Here is a 19,991-nt window from a genome sequence, read left to right as displayed (position 1 = left end):
GTCCCTATTTATTAAAATATTTATATAGATATATTTTACTGTAAAAAAACATACAATTTATTTATACTATACCTATAAATAAACTACAGTCGAACCTCTATTTAAGGAAGTTGATAAATCCCGATAATAAGTTCGCTATAGAGAAAATTCGTTAAATAGAAAATCACCTTTTAAAATGTTTAAACAACGCAAAACAGGTTTTAAATTTGTAAACAGTAGGCATAATTAAAATAGCGATTGATGCACCGTTATCTTGTAAACTAGTATCTACTATTTATTTTATAAATCTTAACCATAAAAGAAACCTGCTTGGAAAGCAAGAATAGAGCAAAACATTATCCAGTGTTATACTATCAAGCTACATACATTTTTAACTGAAAAAAAAGATGCTAAATTTATGTATTAAATTATAGCTGCATTTATTATAAAAATTTAATTTTAAACATGCATTACCACGGGCGTTTTTAAGTTCAATTGCTACTGATAAAATTCATTAATTAGAACTGATTTTTTCGTTTGCAATGCAAGCAGAAAGGGATTTTGCTGCTTTCTATAAAATATTTTTAAGAGAAAGCGGTTAAACATTACTAAAGCAGTAGCTTCGAAAATTAATTCAAGCTCATTTCCCCCAAAAAATGCGTTAACAAGTTTGAAATGTTCTGAAATATTTTGGAAAATAGGTAAGTATCTCAGAGAAAAGTTCGTTAAATAGAAAATTAACTTCGCTATTCGGAAGTTATTTCACGAAAAATTCGCAAAATAGAGGAACTTGCAAAATGGAAGTTCGTTAAATAGAAGTCCGACTGTATTTTTATTCCAGCTTCCATTATTTAAATTACAGAAAAATAAAAAAGCAATAGCTTTGTAAGAGTTGAGATTAAATCTTTTAACAATAAATTCACCTTTATTCAATAGATTTAAAGTTAAAAACAATGATCTCTCTTTATAAGACCTTTTAATAATTATTAATTTTAATAGTTTAATTACAGACTCATATTGCCTGTTTAACGGGAAAAAAAGAACAGAACTTGCAATATTTTGCTTGCAGACACATGTCAAAATATTTCCTAAATGTTTACTCCACAGCCCTGCTTAAAATAGTTTTATCTTAATCTAGGAACTGTAGTCACAGGCACAGCTCTAGACAACTGGTGACAGTAATTCTTTAGTAAGGCACAAGTTAAAATTAATCGATATAAAGATGATTTTAGTTTTTAATTAAAAGAAAATTATTCCGAGGGATATCTTCTTTTTTTTTAAAAAAAAAATGTTTAATATACATTTCTTATGACTAGTATTTGTTTTATTTCAAAATAAGCTCAAAAAAATTAGAGACATACAATTTGATGCCATTACTATATAATAGATAAAGTTGACATAAAAAAACCACTTTTATGACTAATAAATAGAGCAAAAATAATGACACTGTATTATTTTAAAAACAAAATTTATTTTCTATACATTGTTTCACACAAAATGATTTTAAGAATAAACCATCACAGATAATTAGGCTACATTCAAATAGTACACTAAATGATCATCAAAATAAAATTTTTAAAAAAAAATGGCATGACTAGTTTAGAAGTGAAAGTATTACTTTTCTAGTTTCCCACAGACACCAGTGCAATATAATTTACATTTGATATTAATTTATTTTTATTTTCTTACCTTGCTTGAAAATATTTAAAAATATTGAGGAAAGTTAATTGATTTTAAATATCATAATTATTAAAAAATGAAACTGTTACCAAATTTTGAAAGAGGTACATGTTAAAAATATATTTAAATGTTAAAAATATAATTAATATCCTTTAAGTAAAACCAAATGCAATGCAAATAATGCATCATAAACACAACACATTGTAAACAATATATTTTTTTTTTTCAAAATGGACGTAACAAATATAGTCACAAATACACAAAAGTTGCTCAACTCAGGTAACTCATCCATTCATTCCAACGTGTCATGATTAAAAATGACAATATTTATAAATAATTTTGTAAAATATATATATACAACCATTAATTCATTAACAAAGGAATTTTAAACAAATATTTCTTCGCAGAATATTTGATATGAATAATGCTCAAGATGAACATCACATGTATTTACAATAGCTAAAAATTTATAATGTTATTAGCAATATAAAGGTATAAAATTTTGTATGATACTAATTAACAACATCAACCTTAAGAAGCTACATTATGCAACTGCTCAGTTTATCCAAACTTAATTGTATATTGTTCATTTTAATGTATTAGTTTTCAATATTTACTACACTGTGTCGTTTTTTACTTTTGTAAAATTGATTTTACACATTTAAAGTTTAATTTTAGTAATATCTTTAGATTTTAAAATAATATTTTAAATTTAAAAAAGAAAAATTACATTAAAATAGGTGAAAAAACTCAGTAAATTATGGTTTGTTTATAATTATTGAAATTTAAAGAAGAATATTTTTAAATGGTATTTATATTTACTGATGATTCTAGTAGGCAAAATCTCTCTTAAATTAACTGTTTTATATATTTTCAAATCTTACATACACAAGCAAAACTTGCAAAAGAAAGAATTCATGTCACATTGTAAAATAGCTACAAATTTAATGTCATCAATATCATTAGATTAAAATTGCAGTGTGGATAAAAGTTTTTCTTTTTTTTTTCTGGATGGAGCAAAACCATCATGTTTAAATTTCAGAAAAAAGCCACGAATAATGCTCAGAGGGTTAATATAATGACTCACATTGGTAATCTTTGCTTTTAAAAAGAAATATTTTTAAAATTTTATACACATAACCAGTTTACATTTTTTTACATAATGAATTGTGCATACAATTTTTTTTTCAAATAATCAATTTAAAATTTGTAATTATGATAAAAAGAGATGAAAATATTTACATAAAGACATATGAAAATGAGAAGTCGGCCAAATGCTAAACAAACCAACAAAAGTTCATTTTCTTTTCAAAAAATTTTAGACAAAGTACTTTAGCCATTAAAGTACCTTTGATCACATTGTACAAGGAATACCAAACATTTGAGTAAGTACTCAAGCATAATTTCATGTTAGGAAAATAAAGTGTGAAATATATGAACATTTTTTTTTCAAAAAAAAAAAATGAATAAAATAGGTAACAAATTTAAATAAAGAAAACCTTTTGTCAAAAATATAATACTTTTCACACCACAAAATACATTACTATTCACAAAATAGTTTAACATTGCAGAAAGTAAAATCTAATAAATTTAATCTAATGAGCAAAATTTAAACTAATTATATTAGCGTTACAAAAAGGTGTTAGTTTTTTTCATAACTGAAACACATAATGTAATATAGTAAGTACAATTATTTCACACACATTCCTTTCAAGTAGTGTATTTCTGGAATGTATAAAACACTGGCAAAAATTCTTATCGCCAAGTTCTATTCTTTTTTGCAAGATATAAAAGGCAAAAATAGATATTATTCAACTGTTTTTAATACTGCAATTAAACATCAATAATTTAAGTAATTAGACACCATCCATTCATTCTAAGTAACCACACGAAAATGAAATTGTTGGCTGAGATAAATAAACATGAACTGAAAACTTGCTTGTCATGCGAGCTTCATTATTTAAAACTGAGATTTATAGGAACAACCAGCATCAACTTAGTGCAAAGAATCAGTTTACTTCCAAAAGACAGCTTATTTATTCAGTTAAACTGAATTCACCGGCAAAAAAAATATCACGCACTAGGCTAGTGTCTTGGAAGCAAAGGGGAAAGAAATTTAATCAGCTGCCAAAGAGCACTAACTTGTTTTGAGCTGAATGAGCAAGGAACAAGTTAAAAAGTCTTCATTTTGAACACAGCCTTGCCTTTCAGACAAAGTTAATTAGACAACTACACAAATTCATTTGTTCCAGGAGATGTTAAAGGCTCTAAACTCTGCAAAGAAAAAGAGAAAAAAAGATTTAGGCAAAACACAGATATGCTTACATGTTTTGATAATGTTACAGAATACATAGCAGTGGATAGATTTTTTGTTGAACACAAGGTCACCAAAAAAGAAAGTAGAAATTAGAAAATATGACACAATCAATCTATTGCATTTTCTACAGCATATAATGTACTCCCATTTACATTACATTGCAACAATTGATTTAAACTCAATTTGCATTTTTTATTATGCAGTTTACATATCTTGGAACACCCTTTCCCACTGAAAGAAATAAAAACCCTACTGCTATACTAGAGAACTAGCAATACCATCTAGTCAATGAAAGATGAATTTTTTCACAGCATTATAATTCAAAAATTACATCTATACTTTTGAAAATTAATTTTTTATCAGATTATATAATACCCACATTCATTTTTGATGACCTTGTATCATAATAAAACATTCTTTAACTGATAAAGACACATTGTTTTAAATATAAATATAAAAATATTTTTAAAAAAATTTTAAATTTAACAAATGAGAATACTTCAACACAAAAAATTTTAAAATGTTACTATATAAATGTCACTACAAAAATGTTACTATAAATAAAGTGCTACTAGAAAAATTGAATCGTTGAAAATCAACTTGACTTAACCCTAGTTAGCAATCAAAATATTTTCATTAAATGTCCTTACAGTCAGATAAAATTTTATTCAATTAGTTAGAACAATAAAGAAGTATTTTGTCATTCAAAAAAATACAGGTGAAATACTATTTCATAATAGAATTTTGACACATTATAAATTGAGTCATCCAAATGTCTACCTTTTTTTTAAGGTAAAAAATTAACTATCTATATTACTGTAACATGTTTCTTCTTCGCTTTAAGGTGGTCACATTCTCTTATCTAAATCTTTATTAACTGAATAATTCATTTATAAAAAATTCAACTTAATACTTAATAATATGGTTTGCTATCACATTTTCTTATTTCATCAAAAGCAGTGCAGAGCAGCTAGCAAATTTTGAATCTAAATTACTCAAGTATTAATAAATTTTAATATTAGCATGCTAAAATAAAATGAATATTTTTTATGAGACTAAATTGAATATGTTTTAAAAATTAACTACATTGGAACAAAATGTAGAAATTAAGTTTCTTCCTAAGAGATCAGCCAATATAGCTTTCCATATCTTAAAATATTAAATTATTACAGCACTGTGATAGATTCCTGACCAATCCTTTAGAAATAACTTTATGTTTCATTCATATTTTATAACTCATCTTTTAAATAAACTTAACCTATTCAAAAAGAAAATGGTCAAATTGTTAATATGCATAGCTGTAATACTTTGTAGTATATAACAATAAGATGAAATTACTGTCAATAAAAATTTTCTAAAATTTAGATCATGATCTCTAGTCTTAACAGCAAAGTCATAAAAAGTTATAGGATTTTTTTTTAATAAAAAATATAGTACAGCCCTTCAAGTTATTTGTCACAAATATGAATTTACAATTTCATGTAATTATGTTAATTAGTTTTTTTTAATTTATGAACAAAGTAAAGCATAGTTCATTTATTATATTTTGAACAATACCTAGGTTTGAAAGAATAAACAGTTTTTTTTTCCTGTATCATTTAAAAAAGTAGGCAGGTACTTAAAAAAATAAGTAATCAATTCATATATTGAACTTTGAACATAAACAAAACAAGCTACAAAAAAATTTAACAGTTAAATATTTAATAAATTTAATTTTTTTATATTTATATTTTGTTTCGTATATTTTATTATCAACAAAATAAATATTGAAAATACAATATGGTTTAATTAAAATAAACAACACTTGGACATAGAAACTCATTTATTGTAAACCTAAACTTTCACTAAAAAGAAATAGCCAATTCATACTCATATGTTTTGAACACAAAGCTTTTAGGGGGAAAAATCAGGTTTGAAAATATTTTCAAGCCATACATTTTAATCATATCATCTCATTTTGTTTTTTTATCAACTAAATATTGAAAATATAGTTTTATAAAAATGAGTCACAGTTCAACATAAAAACAAAGGGACAATCTCTCGATAATGTTAAGCATTCTTTGGTTGAGTAGAATTACCAATTTAATCTCTTAAATTTAACTCTGAAAATTCCCTTTGCGGCATAATTTTGGGTTCAATTCAATTTTTCAAAGTATCAGCCTCATTAAAATACTGGAATACAACCATCTTATAAAAGTTTCACACAGATAACATATCAAAAAAAATATGTAAGCAATGTTGAACATAAATGCACAATTAAAATTACTTACTTGACTTGATGCCTAAAAGCATTGCAAGCATAAAACAAGCGAAAGTTAAATTAATATGATAACAATCAAAATTCAGAATTTTTTAAAAAGTGATTCATTAAAACGCAGAGAAGGCAATAAAGCAGTTAAGCTATTATTAAAAACTCTTAGTAAATATTGTATTAAATAATCAAATACACGGAACAACAAATAGTTTGTTTGACCAAGTAAAAAAAACTTGCATAAATAAGAAATTTTTAAAAAAATTGCTTTTTTTTTTAAAAGCAAAATTTAAAATTAGTATTGCATAATGATATTTATAATACATTACAATAATGTAAAATTTCATTATATTGTCTTAATGGTGACATAGCTTACCGGCGGATATGACCTTGCAGGTTGGTACTGATTTTTCTCTAAACTAAATTGATCTTCAGTAGTTTTCCTGTATACAGGGTTATCGAAATTCATGCTCGTAACATTTTTCCGCAAGTAATGTTTATATATTAGGAATGCCACCTAAAGCAAAGAGAAATAATGTTTATAAGAAAAAGGACAGTTAAGAAATTAAAAAAGGAAAAGATAATTAAAACGAAGTATTTATACTTAAGAAATTTCATAACTATGAAATACAGAATAGTTTTACAGATAAAAATGTTTATATTTACAGAAAATATTAAGATACTAATTTAATAAAATTAAAACTCCAAAAAAAAAAATTATAATAACTCACCAAAGCTAATAAAAGAATAATGCCACTTAAAACACCAATAATCATTCCAGCCAGTTTTCCTGTGTCAGGGAACATACTCTGACCAAATGGATGTTCCGATACATTGCCAATGTATAATGTAGAGTTATCTGAAATTAGATTTGACATTTATTCATTAATATATAATTCACTCAATTATTTCAACAGCTTTGTTTAACATTCAAAAACCTAAAGTCAACATCAATAAATTTTAAAAAATAAATTTGAGAAATTTATTCAGAACACAACTAGTCAAACTTATTTTAGAACATAATAAGTGTTTTCAGTGTGAGTATATTGGCTAAGAAGAAGGACTAAGAACAGCATAAAAATGTAATAATTGGCATGTGTTTATGTAGCTAAATAAAAAAGGATTAGTATTAGAATTTAAATCTACATAAATGTCACAAAATTATTTTTAAAAAAAAAAATTATTCTACTTTTAGTGGCAATTATAAAACTAATTAAAATATATTTTTTGACATTTAATTAATAATAAAAAAAACAGAAATATCTGAGAAGAAAACATTAAGTTTTAAGCTATGAAATCTCCAATTTTTAAATAAGAAAACCAACACAAAAGAGATTGATTATAAATAAAAACCAACTAAGGAGCAACAAACTTTAAAAAGAGATGTCATTCAAACAAAATACTAGTTTTTACGCATAACACACTTGTAGTTTTTAAAGGCAAGCATGCAGCCAATTGCAAAGGAAATAAAAATGTAATAATCCAGGAAAAACATCTACCTATATTATAAGCATCTGTGGGCTGAAAACTGCCCGAATCAAACTTTGATGAGTTTGAATCATTTAAATTAAGATTTGAAATAGCTGTTGAAGTTGAGATGATAATATCACTGGTGACTGAAGAAACGGTGGTAGTCTTAGTGTTACTCACAGGGGCAGATGTAGAATTGAAAACTGTTAAAAGAAATTATTTTAGTTGAAAGAGATGCAAAGTTTAATAAGAGTAGTTTAAAATATTAAACTTCACAGATTCTGAAATACAAAATAAAGAAAGGGGAGGATAATTTATGCATAGAATATTCGAATTGTCTAATTAAATGATAAATGGATTTACTATAAAATACATTTAAATTATAAGTCACTAATTAACATTATCTGTTCATAATTTAACAATGTTTTGACTAAATCTAATTTAAAATAGCTCCTACATATTTTTTTTTAAATATTAACATTTACACATAATACAATAAGAAAATTTTTTTAATTAAGTAAAACTAGTATTGATTGAAGTATCATAAATTAGAACCAAAGTTCATGAATTATAACCAAATTTAAATTTAATCAAATACAAAAGATTTCCAAGAAATTTAACAAAATAAATAAATACTTAATTGATAATGAGCATAACATAAATTTCAGATATTTGAAATAAAGGGCTAGTTACATTAGCATTGAATAAAAGCCATATTTTCAAATTGTTCAGTAGAGTTATTTTAAAAGCCTTTTATGCAGGGAAAAAACATGATTGAGATGTTTAAAAAACATTTTTGTGTAATTTACCAAAAAATTCTAGAAACTTGATGAAAAATTCTAGAAATGTTTCTGATTAAAAAAAACTGACATACAGGCTATATAAAGAAGAAAAAAAAAATTTAAAAACTGAAGTTGTAAAGTTGAAAAAAAAATTTGAAAACTACAAATCAATAGAATGAGTACTGAAACTTTTTCCAGGTAAATTTATAAAAAAAAAAAAAAATTTTTTTAAATATATGCTTTCTGATCAATTTCAGAATTGATGGAAAAATTTTAAGATCAGGTTCAGAGAGGCTTTACTCTCATTTAAAACACTCTCAAAACTACATTAACAATGTACAAAACATGACTGTGAGAAAAAGTATTTTTAATTTTAAACCATTTTTAGGTATAACGCAAAATTTTAAAAACTATAGTTAATTTTACTCATGAATAGTCATGAGCCATTGAATCAACAGCTTGCGTTTATCGATTAGGGGCAAGGCCTGACATCTCATGTTAGTAGGGATATTATTTGAATTTAGCAGTCTAGGCACTTTTCTGTTGTTTTCTTTAGAAATATGTATTAATAATTAAATAGAGCATAATCTTTAAATGAACAAGCCATTATCCTGTTTAGTAAAATTTGGATTCTCATGGACTATGCATCTTGGAAGCAATTATTTTAACTAGAGGAGTTAAAACAAATCGCACAAGTTTATCAATTTGTCAAAAGGATTAAGTCTAAAAGTATTCTTGACTAATGATGTGTAGCTTTATCAAGGTGGTGCTTTTGACATCAAAAACTGATTTTTGACATTACACGTAAGTATTGAAAACTGTCATACTCTGTCGAAATCTGACCAAACTGTCAAAAACGAGGTGCAAGTTTCTTTTCTGTCATTGGGGACATTTAATTGGACATAAAATCATGCACAATACTTGTATTATATACTACTATAATTATGATTTGCATTATATATCATAAATAAAAAATATAGCCACAATTATTGAAACTTTTAATTGGGTTTTTTAGAAAACAAGATATTCTTACTACTTTAAGACCAAAATTATTTGCTAAATTATAACTACTCAGTTTATGTTACTGATAATAACTATTATGAGTTGTTAATTATTATCAATCTAAATATTGATTTAACTATTCAAATGTTTAGATTAGATTAAATAAAAAGTGGTCGCCAATATTTGTTTGATCTTAACTTAATTTTTTTTTTTATTCTCAATATTTTGATTCCCAAGCCAAACCAAAAAATAAAATATAACCTTAACAATTAGGATGCATGTAAGTTGGAGAAGAAAAAATTTTAATAGTCAGAAAAAAACTTCTTTCAGCTTTAAAGGATTGAAAAATGGTGAAGAAAACACATTGAGTACAATCTAATATAAAAAAAGTACTTTACAAATATTATTTAGTTAGAAGTAAAAAATTCAATCAATCCTCACCCCTTTGCATACAGGTTGCATGATCAGCAGCCAGAACCATGCCATTAGGACAAGCACATGTATATCTCGGCGACTGAGCATTTATATTCGGTGTCGGTAAACATAAGTGTGAACAATGTCCATTCATATTACTACAGTGATTTACACCTATAAAAAAAATAAAAAAAAGACATTTCTAAAATTTTGAAACCTTATCTACACATAAAATTGGAATTATCTATACTGTAGCTTCTATTTACCTTTTGGTTGTTTATAAGAATGATATATATGAATATCCATAGGAGAGTTTATTCCATTAGTAACTTCAGTAACTTCCTCTCCAGTAAACTTATTCATCTTGTGAATTGCTTCTGTTTCCCAGTCAGTCCAATAAATCCAATCCTACAACGAGATCATAATTAATTTAATTTTAATTGCCAGAATTTTAACAACATATTGAAGAATCAAGTGCTTGGTACAATTATTTTAAAAATATGATTAAATATTTTAATTAATAGCTTTTAATTTTAATTGAATACTTAACAATTTATTAGTGAAAAGCATACATATTCTTTTAAAGGTAACATAAACTTAAATATATTGTCACCACCTAAAATAAGTTACACAAACACTCATATTCAAAATGTTTTTGTTATCTCACTCCCTAAAAAATCTATTTGGTGTACTAAATTAGGCAATATTACTGAAAGACTCAGAACATAAAAATTTTTTTGAACAATATTTTTAAAATTTAATAATCAAAACATGTATTCAGCTTTAGAATATTTGTAAAAGCTATTTTTCAACCAATGTTAAGAAGTTACAAATAATTTATTTTAAAAAAATTACAAATCCAAGCATAAATTTTAATAATATTATGCTCTAACAAAATATTAATTATAAGTTCATGAAGACAAGTTTCACATAAACAATTTTTATAGTTAATACTTTTTTAATGAATGCAAAAATTAAAAGGGAAAATTTGTTTATCAATTGATATATTTTAGTTAGTTCCTTACATTGAAAAACTTAAAATTACACTGGGAATATAAAAAAAAAATTTAACTTTTATACATTAGCAATTTTAATAAAATTATAACGCAAAGATCATCAATTTTGTGGTATGGAAAGAATCATCAGGTTACAAGACACAAAATGAAAAATACAATACAATCAAGCTAGTTACATAAGTTAATGCTAAAAAAAATTGACCACTTAAAAGAAGTGAGCAAGACTAAATAAGTTTATTCACTACTGAGCACAAGATAGATGAAACGAGAATGAATCTCAGATATAACAAGCTAAAAATAAAAAATAATTAAATTGAACCTGCAGTCACTTAACTAGTAATAAATTAATGGTTTTTCAAAATACTTTTTTTTTACTTTTAATCTGTTGCATTTTCCACATTCATTTTTTTCTCTTATCTTTTATTCCACTCAGCAATGACTTGAATTGTTTGGTCTTCTCCAAGTTTTCTCATTGGTTGAATTTTTCCTACGCTAACTTCCTATTGTAATTTGTTCCCATTGTATTTCTTAAATCCTTTTCTTAAATTATGTCTAGGCATTGATGATGGTATTAGACATAGCAATGATTTAATTTTCTTGTCTCTTGTATTATTTATTATTTAAACATTTTCGTTCTCTATGTCCTGCAGCACAAAGAAAGCCTTTACACACTCCTAATTTTAAAGAGCTATCTTTTCCGTAAGAATGGATCTGAAGAGATTTATTAATTGATCAAATATAATTCCACTTCTTTAACTATTTTTTATCATTAATTTTTGCCTTCAAAAAGGTCATAATTTGTCAGACTCAAAAAAGAACTATTTACGTTAAGAAAGGAATTCATAAAACAAGAGTCAAGTATATTAAAAAATGAAAGAATATCCAAAAATGAGTAGTTTTATAGTTTTTGTTCAATACATGAAAAACAAAAAAAAAATTTTTTTAAAGTTTATTCCATTATAGAGAATAAATTTTGACCAAATAAATTATCCTTCATCATGATTGCATATTTTTAAGTATAGTTATGGCAGTTAAAATATAAGCTATATTTTAAATAGGGCGTCAAAATTTAAGTCTGTATTAAAAAGAATATAAAAATTTTATCCAAAAACAAACAACTCAGGTTTTTTTTTTTGGAGGGGAAATTTTGATGGTTTAGCATACTAATTTCCCTTAGCTAAAAGCTTTATTTTGTGAAGTTTATAGCAATGGGAAATTTCAATTTTTTTTTTTTATTGCAGAAATTTCTTTTAACCTGATTTAAAAACATTTATAAGAACTTCTAAAACTTCATTTATGAATAGCATGACATAAATATAAACAGGTTATTAATAGAATAAATTTTCAATTTTCAAAATTCTATTTTAATTATTAATTACTTTTAAAACTAAGCCCTATTATAAGTTTATATCATTTGAAATTAAATTTTTTGCGGCAATATGTAACAAAGGGGTAAAGCAATAAAGATCCTTACATCTCAAATTGTACAATAAAAAATTCAATAAACTGGTAAATGCATGGAGCAATCAATATAGTTAGTGTTAAAATATTTTTTTTAATGTCTCAACATAACATGCATTATAAGTTGTAAATTCTAATGTAATTATTTAGTTCATTAACATCATAGAAACTAGTCATATTTCACAACCAACATGTCACAACTAATAGTCATAAAGGCTTATATCAAAACATAATTGAAATCATGGTAAAATAATTTATCCCCCAAGTTAAAATCAACCGAATTAAAATACAATGTGTTTCTTTTCTAAACTTACTTCAAAAACATCAATGGAAAATGGATGCTTCAAAACCACGGGTGAGGATTGAATCACTCTTCTATTGTCTCCATTATAATCACAGGAACTTAAAAGATGCAATTTAGCATCAGCCCAAAATATTTTTTTGGAAACAAAATCTGAAAATAAGCATAAAATTGAAGGAAATGGAACTGCAGCAGGGAAAATGAATAAGTTCACAAGGATGATGAAACTCACCAATAGCAAGACCATTAGGCCACTTAATGTCAGAAGATACGATTGTTGCTCGATGACTACCATCCATACCAGCTCTTTCAATTTTTGCAGGTTCACCCCAATCAGTCCAATACATCCAGCTAAAATTGTAAAAAAATTATATCAGCATTAGACAGAATTGGTACAAATAGAAAAATTAGGCACAAAAAAAAACATTAGGCTTTTTCTCCTTAACACTTTTCCTTTTAAAAAAAATCCTTTTCTTTAATTAATTCCTTTTCTTTATTTAATTTCTTTATTTAATCTTCTTAAATCAGTCAAAGCTTTGGTTAAATGTATTATTAATTATTTAACAAATATACAAAAATATTAATTATTACAAAATCACTGAATAAGTAAAATCGCAGTTATTTTAATTCAAATAACACAATCATTAATTATAAAGTCAGGGAACCAAATGAAGAGTAAATTAACTTAGATTAGAAAACATTTAAAAACTTAGTTTAATTATTTTAGGCAAAATAAGTTTTTCTTCATTATTTGTAAACACAAATTAAATGTTTAATTTTAAAGCATTTACATTTACAATAATAAAACAAAATGAGTATAACAGAAATATTTATTTACTAATGGCAATACCAGCTAATCAAGTGATTGAAATCTAATCATGTTGATGCTGATTCCTAATTTTCTAAATCAATAATCTCAAAGAAAAAATTGAGCTTCTTGTATGCAAAGTGTGAAGTGGAGAAAGTAACAAAAATAAAAAATAGCGAGGGGAAAAAAAATGAGATTTACTGTAAAATTAAAATTGTGTGATAATTTAAAGCAAGCTGATATGCAAATGTTAAGACATGAGAAATTATTTTTATAATAATTTCTCATAATTATTTTTATAATAATTTCTCATAATTATTTTTATAATAATTTTTATAAAAATAATTATTTTTATAATAATTTCTCATATTTAAAAATTATCTCAAAATAGACCTTTTTAGATCAATTTTGAAATAAGTTAAATATCATGAGAAACACATACCCTTCAAGAGGATCTACAACAATAGCTCTTGGTTCATCTAAATTATCATTAATTATAGTTTTCCTCATTTTTCCATTTTTATCAGCAACTTCGATGACATTTCCGACAGTATCCGACCAATAGATATGTCCATAAATCCAGTCTACTGCTATACCATCAATAGTACCCAAGTCCTGAGAGACAATAGTATTTACTGGACTACCACTGTTAACTGGAACACTAAGGGACAAATAAAAAGCAAGTTTGACAACAGTTAAGATCACAAAAATAATAACATTTTAGAATAAAATTAGAAATTTAATAAAACTGTATTTCGAGACACCAAAAAATTTTTTTATGTATAACAATGGTTTACTTTTTCGCTATAACTTTTTAAAAGCTTAATTTTTAATTAACTTCATTGATTTTTGTTAGTGTCTTTCTGAAAAATTTGCTTTACTTTTTAGCAGAAAAAGATAACACATAACTTGTGTTGGTAGAAAAAGTTTTATATTATTCACCTAAAGTTTTTATTCTGCAACAATTAATCAAAATATACAAAATGAATTTCGTCTTCATACAATGTAGTGGATTTCAAAAAATGTATTGCATTAAGTGTACATCATAAATCAAATTACTTGAAGTATATTGTTAATGCCAATAAGTTAGTTTTTAAAAAATTACAATAACAGAACCTATATTATGAAGTTTTCTCCTTCTGAAACAATTGACTTATAATTGTAAAATTGTTACTTAAATCTGAGCATACAAATAAATTTTATTGATTATTAATAGTAACTGTATCATACCTTTTAATTGCTTCTTCAATATTATCACACCAATATATAGTACCAGTACCATAATCATAGTTAAGTGCAACCCCATTTCTCAGATTACTAACAACTGCCAAATATTCCTTCGTTTCTGTATCAATTTTGCGTATTTCTTGACGATTTGTAAATAGAATTACAATGTGGCCTTCTAAAAGAGAAAAAAGTATTTTGTTTAGTTTCTAAATAGAACAATATATTAATAATTTTTTTTTATCAAATTTTGAACTAACTTGGCTGTTGTTACTTTTATTAATTACCTGTTAACAGTTTAAAAAAGGCTGAGTTTAATAATTCTTATTCTGAAATCATGTAGTAAAATGCAAAATGAGCAACTAAAATTATCTTCAAATTTACAGTTCTAGTAATAGATAAAAATTAAAAACAAAGCTACTATGAAATTGCAATTTATTTATAAAACATTAAATTAAGATATAGATCTACTGAAATAAATATACAGGTAAGAATCTAATGTGATAAAAGCAAGTTTTAATTCTTTTAAAAAAATTTATTAAAAAAGTAAGAAAAGAAAAATCTGTTACTCAGAGTTTATTTTGTAGACAAAAACAAAAATATAATAGCTGTTAATGATTAGAGCAATTTTTATTGCAAAGAAAATGGAATGGAAAATGAATGATTAACTGAAAAATACGTACCTTCTGCTCGACATCTTTTATTGTTGTTTGGTTCAAGACTATAACCAGAAATGCATTCACACTTGTGACCTCCTTTGGTGTTATGGCATATTTGAGAACAAGTTCCGGGTATTTCACATTCATTAATATCTGGAGATAAAAAGGTTTTTGAATTAAGATAAATATAGCCTGGCAGCTCAAATTGTTTTGTTGGCAGAAACAACAGACACATCACTGCCATGAATCAAAATTCCTTTACAGAGATAAAAAATTTAAAAGCAGATGAATTAAAGTAAATAAACACAGTTACAGAAGAATTAAAAGAACTGCATGAAATGAAAAATAAGACATACTTAACTTACTGAATTCAAGAGACTCAGATTTATTTATGACATAACCAACATGTGTGCCAACAATATAGATAAAAAGCAAAATACTGGAAAACTCACTGTACCTAGTGTTGTAGAATTGGTGCTTCCAATATGTGCTCTAAGAAATTGCATTTTGATATTTTCAGTGAATAATAAGTACTAATAAAATTGCACAAGTCCCAAAAATATACCTGGCAGTCAACTGCCAAATTTTAACAGAATTTCACTTCTCATTAACCATTAATAAGTTAACAAGGCCTTTATTTTCACACAAATTAAAATATAACCCTTTTTAGTTTTCGAACTCGTACTGTTATTGGATCATATCAATTTGCTCTCAACTACAGGTTAAAAGATAAAATCAAAAGCAATATTGTTCTTTATATGATCAAATTACTTTGGATATAATATAGCGTAATAGTTTTGAAACATAATGATGAAATATTTTTTTAAAAAAATTAACTGATTACCTTCACATGTGCGGTTATCCATTAAGTAATATCCTTCCCGGCACAGACACTCAAATCCAATAGGCAGATCATGACATATCTGAGAGCAACCTCCATTATTTTCTTTGCATTCATTCTTATCTGCAAAAATATAAAATGTTTATACATTAAATATATATACAGAAATATAAATGTAAACCTAATCATATTAGAATAAACAACAGAGGTAAAGAAAGCTTTATACTCACAGCACATATCTTTTGGTTCATCTTCAAACTGACCACAATCATTCTTAGTATCACAAACCAATTTTAAAGGTATGCAATGGTCTCCACAATTAAACTGAGTTTTAGGATTACATTTGCTGGGTTGTAATGCTGTATTGAAAAGAAATGTAAACATAATATTGAGAAAAAGTAAAAGAAATAAGTTTTTTTAAAAATAAAAAAAAACTTTAAAACACAAAACTTATTTATTTTAAATCTAACACATTGAAAATTAGAAAATGGAAACTTTTACTCTGAACTTGAATTTTCATTATTTTTACTATCCTAAAGTACAGAACTTTTGATGAATACAGTTATATAAACATTTTCATTTACCAATTATGATACATAACTAACCCTTTCTAGTTACCAATTAAGATATATTTTTAAACTTTTTAAAACAAAATAGGTCTTATGTACACCAATATGAAGAAACACATACGAAGCTAAAATGAGATTTTTTAAACCAGCGTTTCTTTATTTTTTTCAGTTATTGAACCCAAAATAATAAAACTTCTTTCGACGGAACACCAACATTATGAATAAAGTTTAAGGTAATTGTGAACGTTATAACAAAAGAATATATTTAAAATATTTAATTAGAAGAATGAAGATAAGTTTTGTCATTAATAATCTTAAGTTAGGTTTTATTTCGACCAATTAAATTTACAGTTCTTGTGCTACATCTAGTCTAGTTATGAAGTTGTTTCTGGTGTACATACACAAGCTGAAAATGATTAAGTAAGCCGAATTATTGTTTACTTCTAAATGAAAACTCATGAGAACTACTATAAACTTTGAAAATTATTATTTACGGAAACATATTTCTTTATTAAAGAATTTAATTATTTTGATTTGAAAAGCATAGTAGGAATTACTAATGAAATACTTTAGAAATGCTTGTCTCTTTTTCATAATTTGTTTGATATATTGTTACTAGAAATTTTATATGTTCCTTTAAAAAATGCCATTTCTATTTCATTGGCATTTTACTTGAAATAATTTCATATAGGCAAACGTAAGATTAAATAAATTATGGATTATAGGTGAGGTCTAAATGTAATCTGGTTTCAAAACTTATCACAGGTTATAAAAAGTTTTTACTCGTGGAACCCCTTTAACTCTTTCACAGAGTCCTAAGGTTTGGCAGAACAACATTTGGGAACTAGACCATCCCATCATTATATCCTTAGGCAAGTTTGAAAGAAAATGTCCTTAAAAAATTCCTATCTAAAAACCCCAGGAAAACCTGTCTGCTCCACGAAAGCAGCTTGGTAGTTTGTAAAGTATTCATTTTGTTGCTAACAAAAATGTTAAACCTCCAAAAGGATAAAACTTTAATTACAGTATTTAATTTAGATTTTAAAAAATTTAAACTAAAATTTTTTTTAATTCATTAGCATCAATTTGTTAATACGAAAGATGGAAAAAATTAAGCTAACAATTACTATATCCTATAGCTACTATTAAAATGTATATTTTGAAAGAAAAACTTCTCTACAAAAATAAATCATTCATATATTATAATAATAACCAATCCATTCAAATGCTAATCTAAAATTTTCAAAATGATATACCTTCACAGTCTATTTCATCAGAACCATCAACACATTCTTCATCTCCATTACATTGCAACAGGCCAGGAATGCAATGAAGATTCTTGCACTGAAACTGATCAGGTCTGCAAGTCTTAGTGCCTAGAATAAGGATATCATTTTAAAAATGAATCTCTAGTATTAATCATACTAATATCTACACATAAAAAATATTTCAACTAACTTAAATTTAATTGTATTAAAATTTTAAAAAAAACAATAAGCCAAAAAAAAAAAAAATTTTTTTTTTTTAAATTGCAACAACTAAAAACTAGTTAAACCTAACAATGAAAAGATAAAAAAAATTTCAGAAAAGCACATACAATTTAATTCATCAGAACCATCTGGACAATCAGAATCTCCATCACAAGTCCAGGAGTTATGGATACAATCTTTTTTATTCGAACACATAAACTCTCCAGACTTGCACAAAGTAGGTTCAGCAGTCGGGCAATCTTTTTCATCTGATTCATCGGAGCAGTCAAATGATCCGTCGCATTTCCATTTCTCAGGAATGCACTTCCCATTTGCGCAGACAAATTCTGATGATTTGCAAGTAACATTAGCTGAAAAATAAGATAATACATTTTAATTAAAACATTTTTATGCATTAGAAAATCACAAAGAAGTGTTTCAACAAGTCCTTAAATATTTATTTAGCAACGCACACTATTTCTCAATGGAAAAACGTCATTAACTGGAAAAGAAAGATTGAAAAAAAGAAGTTTTGAGCACTCAAAAGAAGACCCCCATGATCAAGACCCAATAACATATGTCAGATAAAATTTTCAAAGATTACATACTAATTTGTCATGATAATGGATGCCTTGATTGGACAGCTCAAAACATGTTACCTTTCTGAAGTATATCTGTTACTTCATTTTGTTGGGTTTATATTTCCCATGCAGCATGAGTTAGTAATAAAATCAAGATTGCAATAACAAATATGCATAATCAATTAAAATTAGCAATATTGGTTTAAAAATGTATTAATTTAATCTATTATTTTTTTGAAGAAAAAAACACCTTTTGGAAATTAATGCATTAAACTTAGAAGATGATTAATTGAATGTAAAGCAGCGAAAATCTGATAATACCGCAGAAAAAAAAAGGTAAAGAGAAAAGGAAGAAAAACCACTAAGGTATCTCAAGAATAAAAAACTGGAATTTAAAGAGCTTTAAAAGAAAGTACAACTGAAGTAAAAACAATTAAAATGTTAAAACATTACTAGTATTACAAAGTAAATAAAATGCAAAAACTTTTAATACCAAACAATATTGCAAGATACATATAAGTAGAATTCACACCAGTGATGAAAATTTAGTGGTCTAATAGGACCACCTAGGTATTTATTTAGAAGGCCAAAAAAATTAATACGGTTGACAAACCTAGAAATCTAACTTTACAATAACATAATTTATACTCATCAAAAATTATTAATTGCCATCCATAGTTTCATTAGCCCATAATGATTGAAAATTAGTAATTTTTAAAATCAAGTGTAAAAAAGCTAAAATAATATTAATAAATAGCTTCAACATAAAAACTCAAATGCTGAGACCAAATAAATGAAGAATACAGAAAGTAAGAACTAACAAAATATACGAAAAATTAATTATCTAAAAGTTATAAGATTTCAAATAAAGTCCATTCTAAAAGAGCAAAAAATATTTTATTGATGAACAATAAAACTACATAATGCCAGTACATAAATGCAAAAAACAGCACAACATATAACTTTGAAATTTAAACATAAATATAAAAATCTTTGCACCAGACGAATTTAGACATTCCATTTGAATATCATTCATTTGAATTCCATTCCACGCATAGAACAATAAAATTAGCGCAAAATTTTTTTTAATGCATGAAATTTAAAGAAAAAAGCTATTTTTTGCTAGTATTTTGTAAATTCCAAACATACTTCAAGAAGACAAATTTA

The 19,991-nt window shown here is 25.4% G+C and overlaps 1 protein-coding gene across 4 annotated transcripts in view; it reads right to left on the bottom strand.

Annotated features, from left to right (window-relative positions):
- Positions 1-1,430: 1,430 nt before the first annotated feature.
- LOC107452650 (low-density lipoprotein receptor) overlaps positions 1,431-19,991 on the bottom strand; it is a 38,325-nt gene continuing 19,764 nt past the window's right edge. Inside the window, exons 6-21 of one of the 4 annotated variants that reach the window (XM_087159510.1) lie at positions 18,372-18,614; positions 18,031-18,150; positions 16,436-16,564; positions 16,209-16,328; positions 15,389-15,517; positions 14,712-14,883; positions 13,924-14,142; positions 12,906-13,024; positions 12,687-12,826; positions 10,162-10,303; positions 9,923-10,069; positions 7,727-7,900; positions 6,959-7,086; positions 6,604-6,744; positions 6,247-6,258; positions 3,745-3,933 (exon numbers count right to left, since the gene is read on the bottom strand). In XM_087159510.1, the coding sequence (XP_087015636.1) occupies positions 3,889-3,933; positions 6,247-6,258; positions 6,604-6,744; positions 6,959-7,086; positions 7,727-7,900; positions 9,923-10,069; positions 10,162-10,303; positions 12,687-12,826; positions 12,906-13,024; positions 13,924-14,142; positions 14,712-14,883; positions 15,389-15,517; positions 16,209-16,328; positions 16,436-16,564; positions 18,031-18,150; positions 18,372-18,614 (2,180 nt within the window). In that variant the 3' untranslated portion in view covers positions 3,745-3,888. Of the gene's footprint in view, positions 3,934-6,246; positions 6,259-6,603; positions 6,745-6,958; positions 7,087-7,726; positions 7,901-9,922; positions 10,070-10,161; positions 10,304-12,686; positions 12,827-12,905; positions 13,025-13,923; positions 14,143-14,711; positions 14,884-15,388; positions 15,518-16,208; positions 16,329-16,435; positions 16,565-18,030; positions 18,151-18,371; positions 18,615-19,991 lie in introns of all 4 variants that reach the window. The other 3 variants (XM_016069194.4, XM_087159511.1, XM_043039287.3) reach the window with 3 other exon arrangements.

This window comes from Parasteatoda tepidariorum, chromosome 3, assembly GCF_982258835.1.
Source record: "Parasteatoda tepidariorum strain Cologne lab strain chromosome 3, Ptep-v5.0, whole genome shotgun sequence".
Lineage (NCBI taxonomy): Eukaryota > Metazoa > Arthropoda > Arachnida > Araneae > Theridiidae > Parasteatoda > Parasteatoda tepidariorum.
Note: the sequence above shows the minus strand (reverse complement) of the source record. Positions and strands in the feature narration are given on the sequence as shown.